Source organism: Caretta caretta, chromosome 1, assembly GCF_965140235.1.
Source record: "Caretta caretta isolate rCarCar2 chromosome 1, rCarCar1.hap1, whole genome shotgun sequence".
In the NCBI taxonomy this organism is placed as follows: Eukaryota; Metazoa; Chordata; order Testudines; family Cheloniidae; genus Caretta; species Caretta caretta.
The window spans coordinates 340435456-340458845 of NC_134206.1; the positions used below are offsets into that span (position 1 = coordinate 340435456).

General features: G+C 41.2%; 1 protein-coding gene across 5 annotated transcripts; it reads right to left on the reverse strand.

Moving 5' to 3' along the window:
- Positions 1–162: 162 nt before the first annotated feature.
- On the reverse strand, positions 163–22844 carry SEC61A2 (SEC61 translocon subunit alpha 2). 5 transcript variants are annotated; one of them, XM_048836585.2, is made up of 12 exons: positions 22462–22831; positions 20439–20506; positions 15938–16003; positions 11082–11160; positions 7626–7757; positions 7372–7481; positions 6525–6678; positions 5342–5502; positions 3470–3667; positions 3088–3279; positions 2857–2933; positions 163–1277 (listed from the first exon to the last, which is right to left on the reverse strand). In XM_048836585.2, exons 1-12 carry the CDS (start codon positions 22550–22552, stop codon positions 1091–1093), a joined length of 1515 nt encoding a protein of 504 aa, XP_048692542.1. In that variant the 5' UTR covers positions 22553–22831; the 3' UTR covers positions 163–1090. The 5 variants fall into 5 exon arrangements, with proteins under 5 accessions (XP_048692542.1, XP_048692543.1, XP_048692544.1 ...); XM_048836586.2 differs by having other exon boundaries at positions 22546–22820; XM_048836587.2 differs by lacking the exon at positions 3470–3667 and having other exon boundaries at positions 22462–22844.
- Between the last annotated feature and the right edge of the window lie 546 nt (positions 22845–23390).

Below are 23390 nucleotides of genomic sequence, written 5' to 3' on the forward strand. Positions count from 1 at the left end.
GGTATTTTAAATCTCAGCTTAATTAGGACTCAAACTACTGTGAACAAATGTTTGTTCATTTAAAACGAAGTAATTTCACCATAACGTTATTTAAGCAAACAGGTTGGTTTGTTTGTTTTTTTTACAAGAGAAAAAACTTGCTTAGATAAGACAAGAACAGAATTTAATTAAATAAGTTTATTGTCTAATGTTTATACTAGTTACATTGCTGTTGTAAAGTACGACAACATAAATAATTTTTCAACAGGAATTGCTTATTTCCCCCATCTCCCCACTCCGAACAATGCTTTAGGAAGCAGGCCTCTGTCCTTCAGAATCACAAAAGCAAAGTGGACATGAAGTTTCAGTGGCAGTTTTCACAAGTACATGTTAAATACAAAAGGTATAGGCCAACCTGGTGGCATGACTGCACCTACCATGCGGGAAGCCCAGGGCTGAGAATGGAAGTGCTCTATGGGCCTTGCACATACAGCATCCCCCACAGCAGAACCAATTCACCGGTGAGAGGAGTAGCAATCTCAGGTAAAACATTTGTCCACCCTCATGACGAGGAGTTTGGTGACCAAGTGGAGACAATACAAATGAAGAGGGAATACTGAAGCACAACCATGGGGAAATGCACGTAAAAAAGTATAAAAAGTAATTCATGTAAAATATAGATTACATACAAATTCTGTCAAGAACTTATTGAATAAGCTCAAGAATATTGGCATGTGGCAATCTACACTCTGGTATTTTTTTCTGACTAAAAATGGGGAAATCAATTTAAGATCTTCACGCTGTGTGCAAAATGTTTACTAATAATCAAACTCTTACATTTTACCATCTCACTGTAGTGTCTGAATAGCAAAGTAGATGCATTTATTTCCAGCATTACAGGCAACACTAGATCTATTTAAACAAGATAATGTAAACTTTATTCTTAAGGCAGCTGGTACTGATGCTGCACACAGGCATTGCTCAGTGCCCATTACGATAATGGGACTTAGCACTTGAAAACAAAGAAAAAGACGACAGCATTATTGGACTGATGTGAGGCATGTTGTCAAAATACTTTCCCTTTCAAGCAAATCGTGAAATATTTGGACATTTAGAAAAATAAAGCACCCACTCCTCCAACTTCAGCCTGTTCTTTTACAAATATTTCAAAATACTGATAAATAATGGTGACTGCAAGCAGGATGCCAGTGCCTGATCCAATGGCTCCAAGAAAGTCTGCTAATACTGAGAGGGCACCAATACACAAGCCACCAAATGCAGCTGCTGTAGGGATGTACCTGAAACAGAAAGTTTTCATAATTAATGTTTTCCATCCAAGGGTCTTGTTTGCCTTGTTGTTGGTCACACTGTGCGTGACCAACTGAAGTAGCAACAGGAATGAGTGGATTCAGGCATTAGGAATTCAGAGTTCCATCCCGACTCTGCCAGTGACTACTGCTTTTGGTAAGTCATCACCTATCTGCGGCAGTTTCTCCAACTATACAAAGTTAAACAAAACATATTTGTCTACCTGACAGCACTGTGGTGAGGATTAGCGTTTGTAAAGTGGTTGGACCACATAGCATGCTACGTACATGCTAAGTAACTGCTGGGAAGCTAAAGAGACCGAAGACTGCTGCTTTTCAGTAGCTAAGCACGCTATTTATTTTGGGGCAAATTCTTCCCTTCAATACAAGTGTAAAGTCCACACCTGAGGGTAAAGTTTTTCTCTACATTTTAAGGAAACATAGTTAATTTGAGTCATTTTAATGTGTGATCTTCGAAAGAGCAAAAACTCACTCATACGGCAAAGAGTCACTTCTTAACTATTAGCGAACAAGAACATTTTGTTTCTTTTGCACCAGATCTCACTATGAAAGAGGGGGAAGAGGCAAGATTACAATGAGCGTCATCAGCAAGAGGGCACAATCATTCTAAGTAATTAGCCGCCAATTCCCTCCAATCAAGTACCTGCCAGCAGACACACACTGATTGTGCTGCAGCAGACCCCATCACAGGAAAAACAAGGCTGGGGTATAACAAAGGTTTACAAAGCATACATGAACATTGTATAATGTGATTAACGAAATGCCTTCCACTTCTATTTCCAACACATTAATGGTCTTTACAACAATAGCAGCACCACTGAGCATTATCCAGCCCTTTTATCTAATGTAGTTTTCAAATATGCTTCCACACATTTGAGTATTTAATAACTACACAAACCACAGGTAAAGCATGGAAGAGACTAATGATCTTTCCAGTTAGTCAGAATAGTTAGCTTTCCAGTTAGCTTTCAACACTAGTACCTTTCTAGAAAACATTCCACAACCTAACTAACTGTAATGCAAGTTGCTGACTCCAATCCATGATTTTTAAAACACAGGAGCCCATCAGACAATGTTGCCAATGGACAATGGAGGGAGCCCCTCACCCCCACCTCAGGGACAAGGCATAATGTGTTTTGCTTGGGCTCCAGTGCCACATATTGTGGAGGAAGAGCTGCTTCATGATGTCAGAGCTCTGTAGTGATCATTTGAGTGATAAGCTGGGAAATCAGGTTGTCTCCCCTTTAATAAAGCCACCCATGGCCTCATCCCAAATTCCCCCATTCTCCTGTTTAAACAGGAAGCCTCCCTTCATCTATTTTTTCGCAACTCTTCCATGAACACTTTGTCCCTCCTGTCTGCCTTCCCCAACTGACATGACAGCATAGTATGGAACATGTGAGAAGAGTGAAAAAGTAAGCTGCATCTGCATCTTGCACTGGGCACAAATCTTAGTGGCTCTGCAGGTGACCCCACCTTTGGTTGACCCAATGTATTAAAGGTACATAGTACTGCGGCGAACTGCTGCAGAGAGCCAGCATTTCCTTACCTATTAAGCTCATGAACCATCGATGTATCCCTGTGGCCTCTCATCACCATTTGCTGTTCTTTCAGTTGCTTAGCAACCTGCAGACACACATTTCTATCAGACTTCTGCAGTGTTTTATAACCAGCTGATAGTCATACAGAATAATAGCTGTGATCTGTTAGAAGCTAGTTATCTAAATTAGAGACAAGATTTTAAAACACAGTATTTTAGAGCAGTTATCAGAACACCTACATCTTTTGCTGATGAACCAGACACCTCAATCCATGTCTTGGAGAAGAACGCACAGGATCCCAACATAAAAATGATATAAACAATTACATGGACAGGATCCTCAAATATAGCACCCATGGATTCTGGGGGAGATAGGTAATAGCAGAGACCACCAACTGGGTAAGAGCGAGCAGGGCCACCACCACTGACATCCTACATGGGAGGAAGAAAAGGCAACTCATTATCTCTGGGACTCTCCTCCTTACCCTCTTTATGGAGGTTTCAGATTCCTTTAATTAAGACTGTAGATGCATGAACTTGAAAGAAAACTAGTAGTTAAACTTCCCACTTGTTAAATACCAAAATACTTATCAAAGTTATTTTATAAGTGATAGATACTTACTGCCCACTGTCCTAGTAAGTTTACTAAGAAGTTGCCACTAAACCGAACAGACAACATCTGGGAAATAACATAGAGGTTTGAAACTAAGGCAGACTGAAGAATGATGGGAATGTTGGAGGTATAGAAGAGCTTGATGGGATAGCTACTGTACTGTCCACGGTATCGGGCAGACTTGATAGGTAAATCAACACGAAACCCCTAAGAGAGAATTAAGGAAGTGTTAAGTTTATTTCTAAACCCAAAGGCATGTCACAACAGCACTCTTAATGAGATACGGTATTCACTAGATAACCTAGAATGCAAGGACTGAAATAAACAGCCTTTGGAATAGCTTGTTTGTTTTCCCATAATAACAAACAGAACAGCACTCTGGAATCTTCCTTGGATTGAGCCAAATATTTACACTGTCATCTTTATGCATTTAAGTCGTATGATTGACTGTAACATGGCTGTCCAATTTGTATGCCATTTCTCCTAGAATTTTCATTCACCTAAACAGACTACAGGTTAAAAATCACTTAAGAACTTTTTTTACCTGTTAGTAACACCTTAAATTAGCTATCATTTATGCCATTTTGCTTGACTTGGAATGTTAAAAAAATGGATGAGTTTCACGTTCTGATTTTCACTTGTTCACACAATGCTACAATTTTTGTCCTGAGGGGAATTGGATTATAAATTCTTTGGATCAGACAGAGATTGTTTGAACAAGAGCTAGTACATGGGGCTCTGAACCTAGGAATGTCTCTAAGTGATAACTGCAAATATAATGTTTAAGTCTGATTTAAATAAAACCTTAAGGATATTTAGAATGTCTTATTGCTGAGTTCCATAAAACCTCTTGTACACAACCCTTTCCCACTCTAAACCCAACAGCACCCTTTTAAAATGCACTCATTTTGTATCTAGGGTTTGGGAAAAAAAACACAACAAAACTTACCAGCTTTTAATGCAGAAGCCTAACCAACCTCTGAAGACAGTTGCAAGCAGAGCATTCTGCTGTTTTCTGGTTATAGCTAATCTCCTAGACTGAACAGGCATGTTAAGAGTCACATATGGTTTAGGAGCCAGAGATTTCAGTCCTTACAACTTGGATGACACTTATTCCACATGGGGGCATTCTTTTGAAACTGATCTCTCACAGAAACCAATCATAAGTGTCCAATTTTTAAATATGATCAAACATTTACATAAAAAGGCATATTGCATAGCTGGACATTTAGAGAAAACTTACAGGACAAAAGCTATGCACCAGTTCCAAGATTCTCGAACAACTGAACCAGTCATGTCACAGAGAAGTATGGCTCTCTGGCTGAGACTGACTATATTCTTTCAAGAGCTGACCACGAAAACAAACCGTGCTGTATTAAGTGTATTATCTACACTGTAGAACCACTAAGACTCGCAATAAAATTATTTTTCATTTCCAGAACATGAAAGTACTTCACCTGGAAAGGTTAGTGTGTGTGGCATTTAATGGCAATGTTAAAGATCTCACAAGTAACTAATGTAATTAGTAGTAGTATTTATTATTATTGTTGTCATAGTTCCTAGGAACCCCAATCACAGACCCCTGTGCTAGGCACTGTACAAACACAGAACAAAAATGTATCTGAATATCAACCACAGGTGGTTTTGGGTATAAAATTAAATAGCTGTAATGTCAAATGTCTGTTAGTGAAATGACAATATTAGAAAAAAAATTCTTACTTTGTTACTCCCTGAAATTATAAGACAAATACTTTAGTTGTTCCATTTTAACTTTTGTAATTAGTTCTTTCAGTACAAGACTAATAAATTAAGAGTCTGGATCCTTCTTCCTTTTGTAATTAAGTAATTGCCCTATAGCTGTAGATTGCACTTTTAATTTACCTGAAAATATATGACCACAGCAAACACAAAGACGGTAGCAATCAGATTCATGAGATTGGGCAAGTTTTGTCTGTAGAAAGCCTCCCGCAAAGCACGGACTTTGTCAGTTCGTGTAGCCAGAAGATGGAATAATGCAATCACTGCACCTTCAAACTCTGTTCCTATATAAAGCAAAACAGAGTAAACCACTCCATCTTTCTTTTTGAATTTTAAAGTAAAAAATTAGTGTGAATTTCTAATTAAGAAGGTCTGGTATTAATTTATATTTGCAAAAGTGCTGTATACACGTTATGAGATATGTTGTACTGTAGTCCTATTAGAACATGTATGTCAGAATGTAAGATTCCCTTCCAGCCTGCAGAATACAAGGACATTCAGGACACTGTCCTTTGTGATAAAACCTATAGTTCTCAACCATGTGACAAAAACAATTCTTTTTTTAATGGAGTGAGGAGAAGTTGGGGAAGAAGAGAAAAGGAGTGGTAGAAAGGAGCAGCAAGCAAGCACAGTAAATAAAAATGCCAGAAACTGGAGATGCAATCAATCAAGGTAAAATCTGGTTTAGAATTTGGAGTTTACACATAAACTATCTGATAACCTCTCAGCATAGATAGAAGCAGCATTTCTCTTTGGCCAAGGCTGGTCTCAGTGCAGCCATGGACACTGAGGACATGATAGAGAACTGAAGGTGGGATTCCCATTCTCCAAACTGTCACACGTATTTCAGAGTGTTATGAGGAGACACTAAATACAGGAATGTCTTATTCACAAACAGTAACTGTACCACAAACATCTCCTTTGAAAATACTAAATCCACTACCTTTCTATGTCTGGGCACCACAGTGTGCTAAAAGTAAAACACAGGATTCAGACTAGGAAATCCAGATTCCTGAGGTCAAGGAAGGATTAGGGTGATGAGGAAAAAAAAAAAAAAAGTCTGCACTGCAACCACTAGAATTTAAAGCCACAGAAGCGAACCTTTGGATTGTTATTCTTGATAAAGTTACTCTTATGGATCTGACAGTGTTTAGTCTCCATTTTTGGACAACAACTGTTGAAAGCTAATCAGCACCTCACTAAACCAACAGTTCCATAGTCAACTGCTACTCAGTAGTACAATAAAGTTAATTTCTAGCACGCATCAAGTGAAACTGGTGCGGTTATGGTTATCTGTGCAATGTACCTCTGCCAGTGTTAATGGTAGTGGGACTAAAGGCCTTCCAGACAATGGTTTCACAGATGTTGGTAGCAATAAAGAGGGAAATACCAGACCCCAAGCCGTAACCCTTCTGCAGCAGCTCATCTAACAGCAGCACAATCAAACCAGCAACAAACAACTGTGGGGAAAGAAATGCGAGTAAGCAGAAACAAGAATAAATCAGTCAAGAATTTAAGTATTAAAAATATTACTGATCATGTTTTCATTATTATGTGGGAGTATTCAATATTAAATCTAGATGTCCTGTTCCCTTCTAACCCCCCAACACAGATTCAAAGTCAGAAGGTCAGGAATTTAAGAGCAGGAGTCTTCTTGCTATATTTACATAACTTTTCAGTATTGACAATAATAGTCACATTGTTTAATAAAAATGTTTTCTACACAGAAGTGATGTGTTGGTTTCTTTCATTGTGCATGGACTGCTTTGATAAGATTTCATTAGGATCTATTTGCACCCTTTAATCAGAAATTTCCTAAACCCAGTGTCCACTGTTTTCAAAGCCACCTACTCCTGTTTTAATACTTAACAGCTTTGACAAATGGGATCAAACACGACGCACTTATCTGGGACATCTTGAACATATTTAACCACTGCATGTATGTTTGTCCTTCTGGGAGATTTTATGCCTTTCACATATATGCATTACATACATTTAGGATGTGCTGTTTACAATGTTAAGAACACTTAAGAAAAGAGAAGACAGACAATGGTTTGTTAGGGGAAGTAGGAGAAGGGTCAGGATTTTCAATCCATCTATACTATATCTGAATGTCACAGAAGTATTTATTCATAGAAGAATTAATTTTGTACCTGAATTATGATAAGGAGACAAATTCCAGCACCCATTTCAGCAGGATCTCCATACATCCCAGTCATGACGTACACAATGGCCTGCCCAATGGTAATTATCATCCCGAACACTGAAACAAAAAGCAAGCAATGCTCATTTATAGGCAGTTGCTGAGTTAGTATACTAAGGATGCCTTGTATCTAGCATTTTAGTTATACACTTTGGTTTGCCAAGAATAGAAATGTTTAGTAATTTTAACCAGAATAATGCTCACATTTCTGGGCTCCATTGAAAAGAGCTCTGTCTTTTGGTGTATCACCAACTTCAATGATCTTGGCACCAGCTAACAGCTGCATGATCAAACCAGATGTCACAATGGGCGAGATACCCAACTCCATCAAAGTCCCTGAAGAGGAAGAAAAATTATTAAACCACATCCCAAACCCCTGCACCTCTAAGGATCGGGCCTTTAGAAAGGTTCTGACCTGCAATAAAAAATAAACAACTATTCTTCATATCCTTTCAGTCAAACACTTTCCAGTCTAGTGATGTTTCAAACAACTCTCAAAGAAAAAAATCGCTATCTCCTCAAAAACGAAGAATGCTGTGTCACAATCTGAAGTTTTGAAGGCAATGTGGGAGAAATATGTGTAGCCTTTCACTTCAAACATTTTTGTGAAACTACCCTACAATCCAAAGCTGATGTGTACAGAGGCTGAACAGGGTAAGTAGTGAGTTCTCCAGGATTTCACAATACTCAACACTTCACTAGGGAAAGTCTTCCCCTGAATTCTCCTCTCATGTCAGCCGTATCTCTCAACTTCTTGGTCCATTTTGTGGACCATCAGAAATGTCTCAGAAGGCCACTGTGATTTATCACTCACCAATCAGAGAACCACTGAATTTCCAACTGAAGGTGCAGGCGGCGTTTAGGAAGGCAGAATATAATTACCCACATTAGAATCTGATGAGGACAGCAGGATTAAATTAACACTTTTAAGAAACAAGTCATGTGGCTATTAAAATGTTCTGATTTTTGTATCATCTACTAGCACCATGCCTCCGAGCTCTCTGCTAGGATATTGGTTCAGTATCAGCTCTGAGGGTAAAATGCTACCAATTGAAACAATACCTCCTAAGACATAGATATCTGCAGTGTAGTCTGTAATAATTCAGGGCTACTTCTCCTGAAACTACTTTTAGCCTTCTGGCTCTCTAGCTGTCAGCTCTCTTGGGTAGAGACCCATGTCTCTCCCCATCCTGACTGGGGTTTTTCCAGACTGCACAGTTCCCTGCTTACAACGTGAGTTACCCAGAAAGTCAGACTGCATGAGCTGGCCTGCTTTGCTTTCTCCTCCGAGGCTATACCCAGCATAATTGCACGCACTTAGAAGTTACCACACAGCCCTTTCTAAGTGAGCACATTTATACTTAAGGTGAAAGCATTACAGAAAAGAAAAAACATGAAAAACAATAAAAGGACCTAAACACATGCTAATAAGTTTACTAGAGATCGTCCCAACTCCAACAAGGGGTCTGGCAGGTGATCAGTCCTTCAAATCCCACCACAGGGTTTTTCTGGGGTTACAAGATCATAACAGCTGTTAGCTCATTCATCCTTTCCTTTATACAGTTTGGGCCTTTGATAGCGTCCTCATGTCTGCCGGTCACCTCTCCTCAGGGGGAAGCTTCAAAAGGATGAGTTCTTACATAACCAGCAGGGGCATACAGAGATTTCCTGGAAAACCCCTTTTTAACTGCGTTGTCCCAAAAATTCATTCTTCTCTGGCACTTTGTGTGAAATAGTCCTTTGAAGCTCATAACACTTCCCAGGGTGTACTGCATTTATAATACAGTAGATTCCAAAGCTATTAAAAAAATAATTCAATAAAATCTCCCAAAGCTATTACACATTTGGTTCTAAGCCAGCATTATAAATTTTGACTTTTTGAAGGTTTATCCATCCTTCAGCGAATCATAGGAAAGTCTCTTCTTTCCGAGCATGTTGCCAGTTTAACTGTTTGGTCCAAATGCTCAATGTTTCAAAGAGCCAAAATTAGTATGTGGCCAGTTCAACATTTTATATTGTTTTCATAGTCAAAATCTTAACTATGAGGAAGAACAAAAACATTTACAATTTTGATTCAAATAGGCCATATCATAAGAACATAAGAATGGCCATACTGGGTCAAACTAAAGGTCTATCCAGCCCAGTATCCTGTCTACCGACAGTGGCCAATGCCAGGTGCCCCAGAGGGAGTGAACCTAACAGGTAATGATCTAGTGATCTCTCTCCTGCCATCCATCTCCACCCTCTGACAAACAGAGGCTAGGGACACCATTCCTTACCCATTCTGGTTAATAGCCATTAATGGACTTAACCTCCATGAATTTATCCAGTTCTCTTTTAAACCCTATTATAGTCCTAGCCTTCACAACCTCCTCAGGCAAGGAGTTCCACAGGTTGACTGTGCGCTGAGTGAAGAAGAACTTCCTTTTATTTGTTTTACACCTACTACCCATTAATTTCTTTTGGTGGCCCCTAGTTCTTATATTATGGGAACAAGTAAATAACTTTTCCTTATTCACTTTCTCCACACCACTCATGATTTTATATACCTCTGTCATATCCCCCCTTAGTCTCCTTTTCCAAGCTGAAAAGTCCTAGCCTCTTTAATCTCTCCTCATATGGGACCCGTTCCAAACCCCTAATCATTTTAGTTGCCCTTTTCTGAACCTTTTCTAATGCCAGTATATCTTTTTTGAGATGAGGGGACCACATCTGTACACAGTATATCAAGTCAGCTTTTTAATTTATCTTTGTGTGTGTGTACGTGTGTGTGTATAAAGTGATTAAAAGGAGATAATATTCTGAAAAAAATATATATGCAAGCCAAATATTTACATTGCAGTATCATTTAGAGGCATCGCTTGGGGCTCAGGACAGCATTACTTCAGGCACTGTGCAAATGAGAAACAAAGACAGCCCTGACAAGTTTGATTACCCTTCTTTCACTTGCAATGAATTAATATACTGTCACATAAAACTATCAGCAAAGTTAATTTAAAAAAAAAAAAAAAAAAAGACCTAAACTGCTGCAGACTGAGAACAGATACAAATCAACAAAACAGAACAAGAATTAGCAATAGAGGCAGCATGATCTGAACAACTGAGAGAAGGACTCAGAGCTAGGAGTTCTAATCCCAGCTCTGTCACAGGTGCACTGTGATCTCGAGCAAGCCTCAACCTCTCTACCTTCAGTTTCCAGACCTGTAAAATTATTTGCTCATCTATTTTGTAGTTGTATTTTGTGGTTTAATTCACTAGTATTTATAAATCACCTTCTACTCCAAGCATCTCAAAGTGTAAACTAGTATTATCAATAAGTGGGAATCATTTATTCATATGGTAGGTTACCTGCCATACATATTTGAGATACTCTTTCCAAAAGTAGAGCATCAAGCTGAATTTCATTTGCTCCTCAGATGATGCCAAATTCCTATGCTATTTTCAAAATAGGAGATACCTGTATTGGCTTTTGAAAAGTGTTATGAATTTAAAGTATTACATCTGTCCTAAACACTCACAAAGTACTTAATTCTGACTCCTAGACTCCATGAAATCAAATACTTGAAAATCAGTTTAATGTCTATCAATTGTCAATCATACTAGTTTAAATTAATAGAATACCAGAGAGAAAAACAGTGAAGAGATGACTAATTTACTAACCTCTGTTTGATGCAAGAATTACTCTCATCCAATAGAAAGGATCTGCAGAGTCTGATGACATGATTCCAAACAAAGGTATCTGTAAAGATATGTGTAGTACTAAACGTCTAGACTACTCTGTAAAGCTAGACTGCATAAAGTACAAACAAATACATACTATAAAGAGTAATCCTGAACTGGTTTCAGGTTATAGATACATTGCTTTGGATAATTTATTCCAATATTCTTCATGTTTCGGACATTAAAACCAGAGCATAAAATTTATACGACAAGCAATATAATCCTCTGAGGAAAACCCAAAGCACAATATGAGAGAGACATATTTAATAACCTGTACAAATTAAATATACTGGTCTTCATGTGTTAGGAAGACAATAAAATAGTAAATTTTATTGGTTTTGTATTTCACTGACATTTTTGCATCAGAGTGTTTGAGCTTTCGATGAATATATAAAAATAAAAAGTTTTCAGATTTGAAAATGAAAACAGAAAGCATTCAGTTGCTAACTTAATTTTACCTTTGGGTCCTAATATTGTGTTTCTTTACAGTTAAGAGACATAGCAGAAAACTTAATACAAATATTTTCACCAATGATTAATTCCCCAACCACAGAAATGAAATATTTAAAATCATTTAACTCTGAAAAGTACCATGAATGGAAACAACCACAAATTTAAGTCAATAAAAGCCAGCATGGTAATTAACTTCACCTTTCGAGTTTTGATACCATATATCAAACAGATCAGAAGAACAAAAGAACTGCCATACTGGGTCAGACCAAAGTTCCATCTAGTCCAGTATCCTGTCTTCTAACAATGGCCAATGTCTGGTACCCCAAGGGAAATGAACAGAACAGGTAATCATCAAGTGATCCATTCCTTTGATACCCATTCCCAGCTTCTGGCAAACAGAGCCTAGGTACACCATCCCTGCCCATCCTGGCAAATGGACATTGATGGACCTATCCTCCATGAATTTATCTAGTTCTTTTTTGAACCCTGTTATACTCTTGACCTTCACAACATCCTCTGGCAAGGCGTTCCACAGGTTGACTGTGCGTTGTGTGAAAAAATACTTCCTTTTGTTTGTTTTAAACCTGCTGCCTATTAATTTCATTTGGTGACTCCTAGTTCTTGTGTTATGAGAAGGAGTAAATAACACTTCCTTATTTACTTTCTCCACATCAGTCATGATTTTACAGACCTCAATCATATCCCCCCTTAGTTGTCTCTTTTCCAAGATGAAAAGTCCCAGTCTTATTAATCTCTCCTCACATGGCAGCCGTTCCATACCCCTAATCATATTTCTTGCCCTTTTCTGAACCTTTTCCAATTCCAATATATCTTTTTTGAGATGGAACGACCACATCTGCACACAGTATTCAAGATGTGGGCATACCATGGATTTATATAGAACCAATATGATATTTTCTGTTTTATTATCTATCCCTTTCTTAATGATTCCCAACATTCTGTTTGCTTTTTTGACTGCCGCTCCACATTGAGTGGATGTTTTCAGAAAACTATCCACAATGTCTCCAAGATCTCTTGAGAGGTAACAGCTAATTTAGAACCCATCATTTCTGTATGTATCGCTGGGATGATATTTTTCAATGTGCATTACTTTGCATTTATCAACACTGAATTTCATCTGCCATTTTGTTGCCCAGTCATCCTGTTTGAGAGAAGGCATACTCTCTTGCTGCTGTTTTAACAGTACAGGCCAGGAACTCTTGATGTAGATTAGAATTTTGTTCTACTTTACCTGGAACTGTTTTTTATTGGTTCAGATTATCTTATTCTAAAAACATCATGAACAATGATTATTCCGTCTTAACTCCACTTACTTTCCAGACTGTACCGGGGCCTCCTTTGGCTTATACACCTTCACCATGTACTGTTACTTGTCCTCTCAGTCTTGATACCATATGATGCAGGATTTCTGCATATATAATTTGGTCCCTACAGATACTAGGAAACAGTTTTAAGTTTTGACTACAGTAGAACCTCAGAGTTACGGATACCTTGGGAATGGAGATTGCCCATAACTCTGAAATGGTCTGTAACTCTGAACAAGACGTTATGGACTTCAGCGGGGGAGTTGGGACTGCAGCCACAGCGCTGGGGGGAATGGGAGGGGGACAGCCAGGATTCAGTGCTGGGAGAAGGAAGTTGGTGCTTCTGACCCTACGGGCCACCAGGGCTCCTGGCTGAGGGCTCAGGGCTTTAGACCTGGGTGGAGCGCTGGGGCTTCAGCCCCATGACTCTGTTCTGGCTTCAACCCCGAAGGGGATGCTGGGATCTGGGCTTCAGCCCCGCAGCTCTGTTCCTGATTTCAGCTGTGGGGGACAGAAGGGGATTCGGGGCTTTAGCTACAGGGAGAGCACTGAGGCTGAAACCGGCGTTCCCCTCATAATTGAAGCCCTGAGTCCCAGCAGCCCCCGCAGGGCTGAAGCCTTAAGCCCCAGCGCTACCCCCCTAGTCTAAAGCCCTGAGTCCAGGTGCTCAAGAGGGTCAGAAGCCACGAGCACCACCCCCGCCAGAGCCCTGACACCTCCCACCTCTGGGCTGCAGCCCAGTCCCCCAGTGGCTGAAGCCCTGACACAGTACAATATTTGTTGTTTTTTTTTTGGTCTGCACTGCTGCTTGATTGAGGACTTCCAGTTTCACAGGGTGTTCGGCAGACCAGTATGTCCGTAACTCTGGCGTTCATTACCTTTGAGGTTCCACTGCACATACAAGTTTTGCATAATTCTCTATGATGGAGAATTGCACACATCATCAAATCTTCTAAAGCTTAACAGATAAAAATGATCTGTTACTGATTCGTTTGTTGGTTCAAAAATCTTTTCTTTTTCTTCTTATGCTACTCTTTGGAAGCAGTTCGTTAACCCTTCATGAGTAGGGCCCTACCAAACTCATGACTGTGAAAAACACGTTACGGACTGAAATCTGGTCTCTGCTGTGAAATCTGGTTTTTCGTCTACTTTTACCCTATACTATACAGATTTTATGGGGGAGAATAGTGTTTCTGAAACTGGGGACCCCAACCCAAAAGGGGATCATGCGGAGGGGTCTCAAGGTTATTGTAGGGGGGTCGCAGTACTTCTGCGCTACCTTCAGAGCTGGGTGGCCGGAGAACAGAAGCTGCTGGCCAGGTGCCCAGCTCTGAAGGCCACGCCCTGCCACCCTTACTTTTGTGCTGCTGTGATGACAGCAGCAGCGCTGTCTTCAGAGCTAGGCTCCTGGCCAGCAGCTGCTGCTCTCCAACCACCCAGCTCTGAAGGCAGGACTGCTGCCAGCAGCAGTGCAGAAGGGTGGCAACACCACAACCCCTTTATAATAACCTTGCAACCCTTCACAGTCCCTTTTTGACTCAGGACCCCTACAGTCACAACACCATGAAATTTCAGATTTAATATCTAAAATCATGACATTTATGATTTTTAAAATTTTAAGACCATGAAATTGACCAAAATGGACTGTGAATTTGGTAGGGCCCTATTGATGAGGTATTAGCTCTTTTGGAACCTACCTCAATTATGGAAAAAATGTGTCCCAGGAATTTTGTCAGACTGAAATCTACATTCTTCTAAACTAAACTACTTACTGAAAATCAGTCTATACTTGTTTCTTCCCTATTTTACCATTGTAATCCTTGTAAAGCTTCCACTATTCAAAGTCTACATTTAATATACATTTAGCAGCTACACAGTGCTGAAATAGTATGTTCTTCCATCTCAGACAAACATTTTAATGGCTCCCCAAAAGAAAACAAGCCAATTTTAAAAGAAGACTTCCTTTGGCCTCTAAATAGCCTTTCGCTGTTCAAAAACTTACAGACTGTATTTTGTGGATCACTTGAATATACCCATTACTCAGTGGCTCTAGAATGGTTATTTTATACACTACAATTTCAGAATCAATGTTTTAAAGTGCAATTTAAAAGCGCTGCAAAACCATGTACAAAAAGGTTTAAATGGACATTTATATTAACTTCATGCAATGAGATGTTCTCAGGTTAACTTAGGCTCCAAATTTAGGTTTTAATGATTCTTGGCCTGTGTTTTACAAACACTACTTAAATTTGTAAACGCTTGCTTTTTAGTAACTAACATCTCTATCCATATTTCCATTCCATTTTTTATATTTAAACTGAAACAGTATTTAAAGAACTATTTCCTTGTAGAGTTTGCAACCCATATACTGTGCCATCTTGTTAAAAGCATGGCTAAATTTAAAACAATCACGCTTCTATTTTTTTAAAAACTTACTATTACAACTAACGTCTTAGTTATAAGATTAAAAAGACAAATCTATTTTTCAGTTTGTTTACTGTGTGAATTTGGCAGCACTTTGTACGTAGTTTCACTTTTTACTCTATTATCAGCGTCCCCCATTTGTATGGGTGTTTCACACACAGTAACAAAGGAGAGAAACATATATAATTGTTAAATAAAGAGGAAAGATGATATAGTAAAATCAAAGAAATTGTCAGAGGAAATCAAGGGTAGGTGTGAAACCTGAAACTACTTTTAATTTATTTTTCAAATGAGACTAGATTTCAAGTTCACAACGCCCTTCTAAGGTCCGAAAATTAGGGTGTAACAAGAAGTTAATTTTTGTGGGGGAAAACCGTATGAATTTTAACAAAGGATGCTTCACAAGAGCAAGTTTCATTGACAGAACTACTTAAACGTTTAATGTAAAATTACAAAGTAACTGAACTGGTACAGATATACAAGGAATCCTCACTACTCCAACATTAAAAACAAACATTATATCCTCTTGCATGTCTTACAGAAAGGGGGGGGGTGTGCCTATGTGCGTGCATGCACATGTAAACAGGTACATACCTGACAGCACACTAAGAAAATGAATAGTGTAATAGCTGTCCATAGTACTTTCTCTCTGAACTGGATCTATAAAACAGAATTTAGAAAAAGTGGATTAATCACAAACCTGTGTTAACACTACATATTTAGAGATCATAATATAATAATATTCTATGACATAAAATGCTACATCATGTAGAGTTCAGAGCCAGAGTATTCAACCGTAACAGTAGATTTCTAACACTGACTGATGTTTAACACGGATTATCTGATATATCTAATGTGACAGTAGTGAAGTTCCTATGTAATACTTGAAGAATACCAATATGTAAGCTAGCTGTTGAGTTACACAATCTAACTTACACTGGCATTAGTGGAATGTATATAATTATCTATGATACATTAATGTAAGAGGGATTGGGGCAGAAAAGCAACACAATGGCCTAAAAAAAGAACATCCCAGCACACACCTCCCAGAACATACCTGAAAAACAATGGGGAAAACTATTAGCTTCAAGGATCCTACCACCTTTTTCCAATAGTTTAGGGTAGTCCGCCATCTTTTTTGCACTCATATTTTAAGGCACCTTGTGTGATAACTAAAATCCATATTCCCTCTGGCTCTACAAGACTATGACGACACTTCAGTATCAAAGAAAACACAGCTTTGTATCACCCAGTACACCCTCAAGCCACAAAAGTAAGAAAAGTTTCTTTAGCTGTAGTCTGACACGAAAGGAAAAAGGAAATGAGCTTTCTGAGGCCATAGGCCAGACACAGAAAAGGGCCATCCAGGTACTACCGCCAGAAACAACAAGTACTGAAACAACACGAAGTTATCGGATCAGATATGCCTGGACACTTCACTCCTTTGACATTTTCTCACCTACAGTTGGTGCAAAATGAGTGACATAAGTGTCCTCCTCACAGTGTTTTCAGTCTGTTCAAGTTCTTAGTTTAGAAAACATCCTGTTCAAACAGATTTTAACTATGCATACCAGGGAAATATGAACCACAGCTATCTGTTTATAACTAGTAGTAATTACTACTACTATAATTACTACTGTAATTACAATATTAACATATCCAATCAAAACTCACAAATGATGCTTTTTCATGAGAGAGAAAAGAATAGAAAGAGAAAAGCACATTTCTTGCTCTCACGGAATACAATGAGAAACTGATTTAATTGGGAGGAGGACTGGATGCAACTTTCACACATATTAGAAACTGATCAGTGACCTGGAAGAAAACAAAATCCTTACTGATAAAGTTTGCAGATGACACAAAGATTGGGGGTAGTAAATAATGAAGAGGCACTGGTACAGTATAATCTGGATCACTGGCCCGGCTTGACTAAGCCCTGGCTGGGATGATTTAGTTGGGGTTGGTCCGGCTTTGAGCAAGGAGTTGGACTAGATGACCTCCTGAGATCTCTTCCAACCCTAATCGTCTGTGATTTTATAACACTTGGCAAACTGGATGAGGGTAAACAATATGCATTTTAATGCAGTCAAATGTAAAGTACTACATCTAGGAGCAAAGACATGAGGCCTCAGACGGGGGACTCTATTCTGGGAACCAAGACTTGGGGGTCATGGGGATAATCAGCTGAACACGAGCTCCCAGTGCAGTGCTGTGGCCAAAAGGGTGAATACAACCATTGGTTATATAAACAGGGGAATATTGAGTACGAGTAGGGAGGTTATATTACCTCTGTATTTGACACTGGTGTGACCCCTACTGGAATACTGCATCCTGTTCAGGTGTCCACAATGCAAGAAGGATGTTGATAAATTGCAGAGGGTTCAGAGAAAAGAGTCATGAGAATTATTAAAGGAAAACATGCCTTATAAGCGAGAGACTCAAGGAGTTTGATCTGCTTTGCTCAAAAAACAGAATTTAAGGGTTGATTTGCTCAATTTGATAATAGGTGTCAGATTCAGTCGAGTGCCCCTCTCTGACACTCATTAGACTGCTGAAAGGGAACCCAGCCATTGAGTTCCTGGGCATTTTAAGCCTCCAGTGCCCAGCCACTGCTACAGTCTTCGAGTTCCTAGGCAACTCTTGGGACACAGACCCTCTATGACACTGCATGCCAAATTCTTCACAGTGATATTATTATGATACAATTATAGAATAATTCTGATGTATTTTATGCAAGATATATCATGTGAGGTGTCATTGGGAAAGTTATAATTTGCTGAATACGATTATCTTATTTGTCTGCATGTATCATTTTTGTGTCTGAAGTTAAGAATGTTAACTATGTACCTGTACTTCAAATGTAGTTACACCTGGGTAATGCCCACTAGACAAGATGCTTTCAGTCTAGACAGTGGGTGGGAAAGGGCCTATTCAGGGCAATGGACCATTAGGAAAAAACAACAGGCCTTAGGAGAAGCTTATCTCCCACCCGGGAAGCCTTCCTGAAAATGCTACAGACAGCCTCCAAGTAATGGCTGCTATGACTCTACTGGACATGTGATGAGACCACATGTCTCTAGACTCCATCTTGGGATGTCAGTATTTTTCCACAGACTGGTCTGGGAACCAAGCTTTGAAACAAAGAGTTCCCACCATACGTAAAAGCTATAAAAGATAGGGAGTGACATCATTTGGTGTTCTTCACTCCCCACCCAAGAAGACTCCTGGAAACACCCAAGGGACAAAGACTGAACTGGGGGAAGTGCTGGACTCAGACCAAAGATACTTTTAGCCTATGAATGAAACACATAGGGATTCCAAGCTGTAAAGCAAGTGCAGTTTGCCCTTAAAAATCTTCAGCCTGCTCGTATCATCTCTTAGGGTGAGAATCTGCTATTCACATCCTATCTATTTAGTATATTAAGCTTAATTTGCATTTTTTTGTTTATTTGCTAGGTAATCTGCTTTGATCTATTTGCCATCACATATAATCACTTAAAATCTATCTTTTGTAGTTAATAAACTTGTTTTTGCTTTATCTAAACCAGTGAGTTGGAATGAAGTGGCTGGGAATCATAACTCAGGAGCAAAGGCTGTTGCATATTCCTCTCCACATTGAGGGAGAGGGTGAATTTTATGAACTTACGCTGTACAGCGCAAGACGGTATAATTTTGGATTTATACTCCAGAGGGGGTGCACATCTGGGGAGCTGGGAGTTGCCTTAACTGTAGCCTTCCTATGCAGGGGCTAGTCAGAGAGCCCGCATGTAACTGCAGCTGGGTGTGGCCCTACCTGTATGTATGCTGGTAAAAGTGCAGGCTGGAGGGCTCTGCAGCTTGTCACAGCAGTACAGTGTGAGAGGAAGCCCAGGGTTAGGGGGCTCAGTGGTACCCCAGCTCCCAGACTGCACCCCAGGGATGCCCTCCTAACAGCTGGAGCCTGCTGTCCAGCCCTTGGGCACAGTACAAACCATTTATACTCCCTCATAGCTTAAATACACCCACTCCTAGAATTACACCCAAAGGTGAGAGACTTCTGGTTTACCTATTCCAGGGGCCAAGTGGTAAGTGTAAAGCATACAACACACACAGACACTGACAATTTATGTATTCTGTGTGAGATTATGAAGTCTTTGCAAGTACCTGTATCAGACTGTAAACTCCATTTGATTGTAAGGCTGGTCTTACCGTCTTTACATTCCCACTGTCTTTTAACCTCCATCTTGAACTATAATTCCTGAGATGTGCTGGCATACAGCTATCAACAGAATTGTTAAATTTTAGGATTGTCCATCTACATGACAAAGAGATGGCTGCCAACCATTTTTTCAAGTCTGAACTCAAAGGCAAAGGTAGCCTGGCCACAAACATGGTAAGGGTTTCTGGTCACCTGTTGAGGCTGATGAGGGAGTCACCCAACAGAACAGACTGGAAAATTATAAAAAAGGAGCATCTTTGGTGACAATTTTCTCCAGCTCAAGAGGAGGGAGAAGCAATCCAACATATAGGGAGCTGATGAGGCTAGGGACCGTGACTACATCCCTGAATACTGAGGAACCACAAGGACTCCCTAGGGACAGGTGAGCTAGAGAGGGACACTGCAAAATGATCTGTACTCACATGCTTTATCTGTTAAGTAAAAGAGCAATGGTATTAGATGTGTACAAAGCGACTGTTACCTGCTTTATACTTGCCATAGGCCTCCTTGCACTGTCAAACAGTAACCCAGAAGGCTCACACCTTTGGGTGGAGTTCTGGAAGTGGGTATGCTTAACCTATGGAGGAGTTTGAATGGTCAGCACTGAGTCCAGGGGCTAAAGAGCTGATTCCAGCCCTCAGTAGGGGGTGCTAGACAGAAGGTTTGCACCCCAAGAGCATACTTAAGAACCCCAAGGATGGGGTGTTGGCTTGGCTCTATTCAGGCTCTGGAGGCTTAAAACACCCAGGGACACAGTGACTGAGTCCCCTCACAATTGTCTACTGAGTGACGGGGACCCAGTGACTGAGTCCCCTCACAAAATAATCTATGAATTCTATCCCTAAAATAATCTATGAATTCACCCAATACAAGCAAAAATCAAAACACAGCACTAACCTTTCTTTCAGGCTTCTGGATTTCAGGTAAAACTGCACAGAAAGGCTTAATAACTTCTAAAAATTTAACTGTTTAAAGAAAAAAATAAATAAAATAAGTTTTTCAAGCTGAATCATAGTGAACTGTTACATATTACAGCACTCACTTTCTTACCTAGGATTCAGCCCTTTAAATATGCACATTAACTACTTGTATGACATTCAAAAAATGAGTTGCATACATAAATTCATACTCTTACCACTATCTGCAAATTCATGACAAAACATGGCAAAAGTTTGAGATGGAATTTAATGGTTTTTACTAACAAGGTCTGAATTTTCCTTCAGATTTGACTTGGTGTCATTTTTATACTCATGAAAGGAAGTATTATATATAATAATGACAGTAAGCTGGAACTTAAACATTAACTGAAGATGAATATCTGCTATCTTTCCATGTTAGGTAAATACAGAGACAAGATGTTGATTTATAATAGCACTAAAATATGCAGAGGGAAAAAAATCATCCTAAATCATATAATAGAATGGAGTTTCCCAAAGTAGTCACTTAAAAGAAACACCTGTCATTTTAAGCTCTCTAAAATACTAGATGTAATCAGAGCAGTGTGGGATTTTAGTTCCTTTATCATTTGACGTGGTTCTGCCTAATATTTCTAACTGAGAAAGAGTGAACAAGTTAGACAGTATGATCCCTTTTATTGGAACAAATTCCAGAGCAAAGAATGATTTTTTTAAAATTTTTTTTTGGCCTCCAAAGCATGTGCATTATAAGAAGACACAGTAGGTACCATGAATATCAGCAAAGATCAAGTCACCAATCCACCCACACACAAATATGCAGGCAGAACTGAAATGATCCCTTTTTCTTATTTTCTAATCTATTAGGCTGTATTTTTACACTTTAATACTTGGCGCCATGAAATCATAAGACAGGCCATTAAAAGACATGTTTCATTTATAAAGTTGAAATGATTCCATTGTTGGTAAACTAAGGCCAGAAGATCCTACAAAAATCCAACAGGTGCCAACAGATTAGCTGGATTATGTTGGCTTGACAGCGAACAGAAATTTGGAAATTAAACAGTCAGAATGAGATTTCAATTTTCGAACCATATTCTTCTTCTCTCAGTTTGTTGCTTCAGCCTGTTCAGTACATACAAACACACAGTACACATAGAGCAAGGCCAGAGCTCCCGTGCAGGGGATCTCAGGCAGTCTTATTGGACAAGCATGGTTTCAGAGTAGCAGCCGTGTTAGTCTGTATTCGCAAAAAGAAAAGGAGTACTAGTGGCACCTTAGAGACTAACCAGTGCATCCGATGAAGTGAGCTGTAGCTCACGAAAGCTCATGCTCAAATAAATTGGTTAGTCTCTAAGGTGCTACTAGTACTCCTTTTCTTTTTGGACAAGCATGGTGTCACTAACAGGCATGGCCCCACATGGCCACGGGTGGCACTTCAGCAGGCAAGGGCAAAGGCCAGTGTGGTCAAAGCCTCCTGACCTGCGCAGAACAGGCAAGCTGGACAAACCCACAGAAAGATCCACAGCCCTAATGATTCGTTTCCCCTTGCCTGGGACAGGTGTATTATTCCCCAGCGCATTTAGCCAGGCAGAATCACGCCCTCATGGACATGGTCACCCCCAACTTCTCCCAGCACATTCTACAGCCACCCCTGGGCCAATCCTCCCACACGTCCCTTCCAAGTCACAGCCTCCCGCTCGCCGGCCACAACTCCCCTGTACCATCCCCCTACAGCCAAGGCTTGTTCCTCCCGCTGGATTGCCCCATACGCCTCAGCCGAGGGTCTCTCTGTTGCCCAGATCGCCCCTCACTCCAGCCTAGTGTCTGTCAGTCAGCCCCCTTCCGGTCGCCTCTTGCCCTCGGTCCGTCCGTCCCTCCGACAGGTCACCCCCAGACGCCCAGCCCGGGGAGCCGTCGGTCCGTCCGTCCCCGCCTCCCTCAGGGCGCCCCCAGGCGCCCACCCTGGTGTCTGTCTGTCCCTCAGGGCGCCCCCACCCGCACACCTGGTGTCCGTGGCCCCGATCGCCCCTTCCCCCAGCCTCCTCTGTCGCCGCCCGTCGGATCCCGCTTCTCCGCCCGATACTCACTGCCCATGGCGGCGGGGGCCTGCCTGGCCGAGGGGAGTCCGGGCTTCCCCTCCCCCTGCAGCCCCCTCCTCGCTCGAGGCGCCGGCCGCTGCCAGTCACGTGACTGCCAGCCCTGTTCCGCGACGCAGGGACAATCAGGACCCCTCCCCTCTACCGGTCCGGTAACGGATCAGGCAGCGCCGTGGCCACCCACTTCCTGAGCAGTGTACGTGTGGGAGTCTGGGAGAGGGGCGGGACCCGGGACAACAGGCATCATTCCCCTTTCCGGGAAGGACCCTTCACCCCGCCAAAATGACTCCATTCCTTGACCCGTTAAGCGGACCGGGGCAGATGGCTCAGGCGCGGGGACGTCGCCTAAACACGTTAAAGGACCCAACGCGTCATCCCCAGCGGGTCAGAGGTCAAGGTCTGCGCCTCCTTCAGGCGGGGAGCGTCCACACATGGCGGGGCGGGGAGGTCCCATGCGACAGGGAGGGAAAGGGGCCCATGATGGGAGCGTGCACAGACATTTAACTCCGACCCCGGAACATGCCCCCCTCCCCGGCCGGAGCTCGCTTTCCCCTGTCTCGCTCCCCGCGTCCTGGCTCCCGCCGGAGCTCGCTCTCCTCCCCCGCAGCCCCGGGAGAAGCTCGCGCTCTCTCTCCGCCGCCGCGGGGCTGGAGGAGTCTGTGCCCCGGCGACTCAGGGCTCTGCCCCTGCTTCCGCCCCCCGCCCCCGCGAACTCGATGGGGGGGGGGTGCTAGAGGGGCACAAACCGGTTCCCCCCATGTCAGGAGGCCAGGGGAGGCGTTGCTATTTACGTTTCACCCTGAGACCTCCCGGGCTGGGCGCCCCCTGGGGTGAAT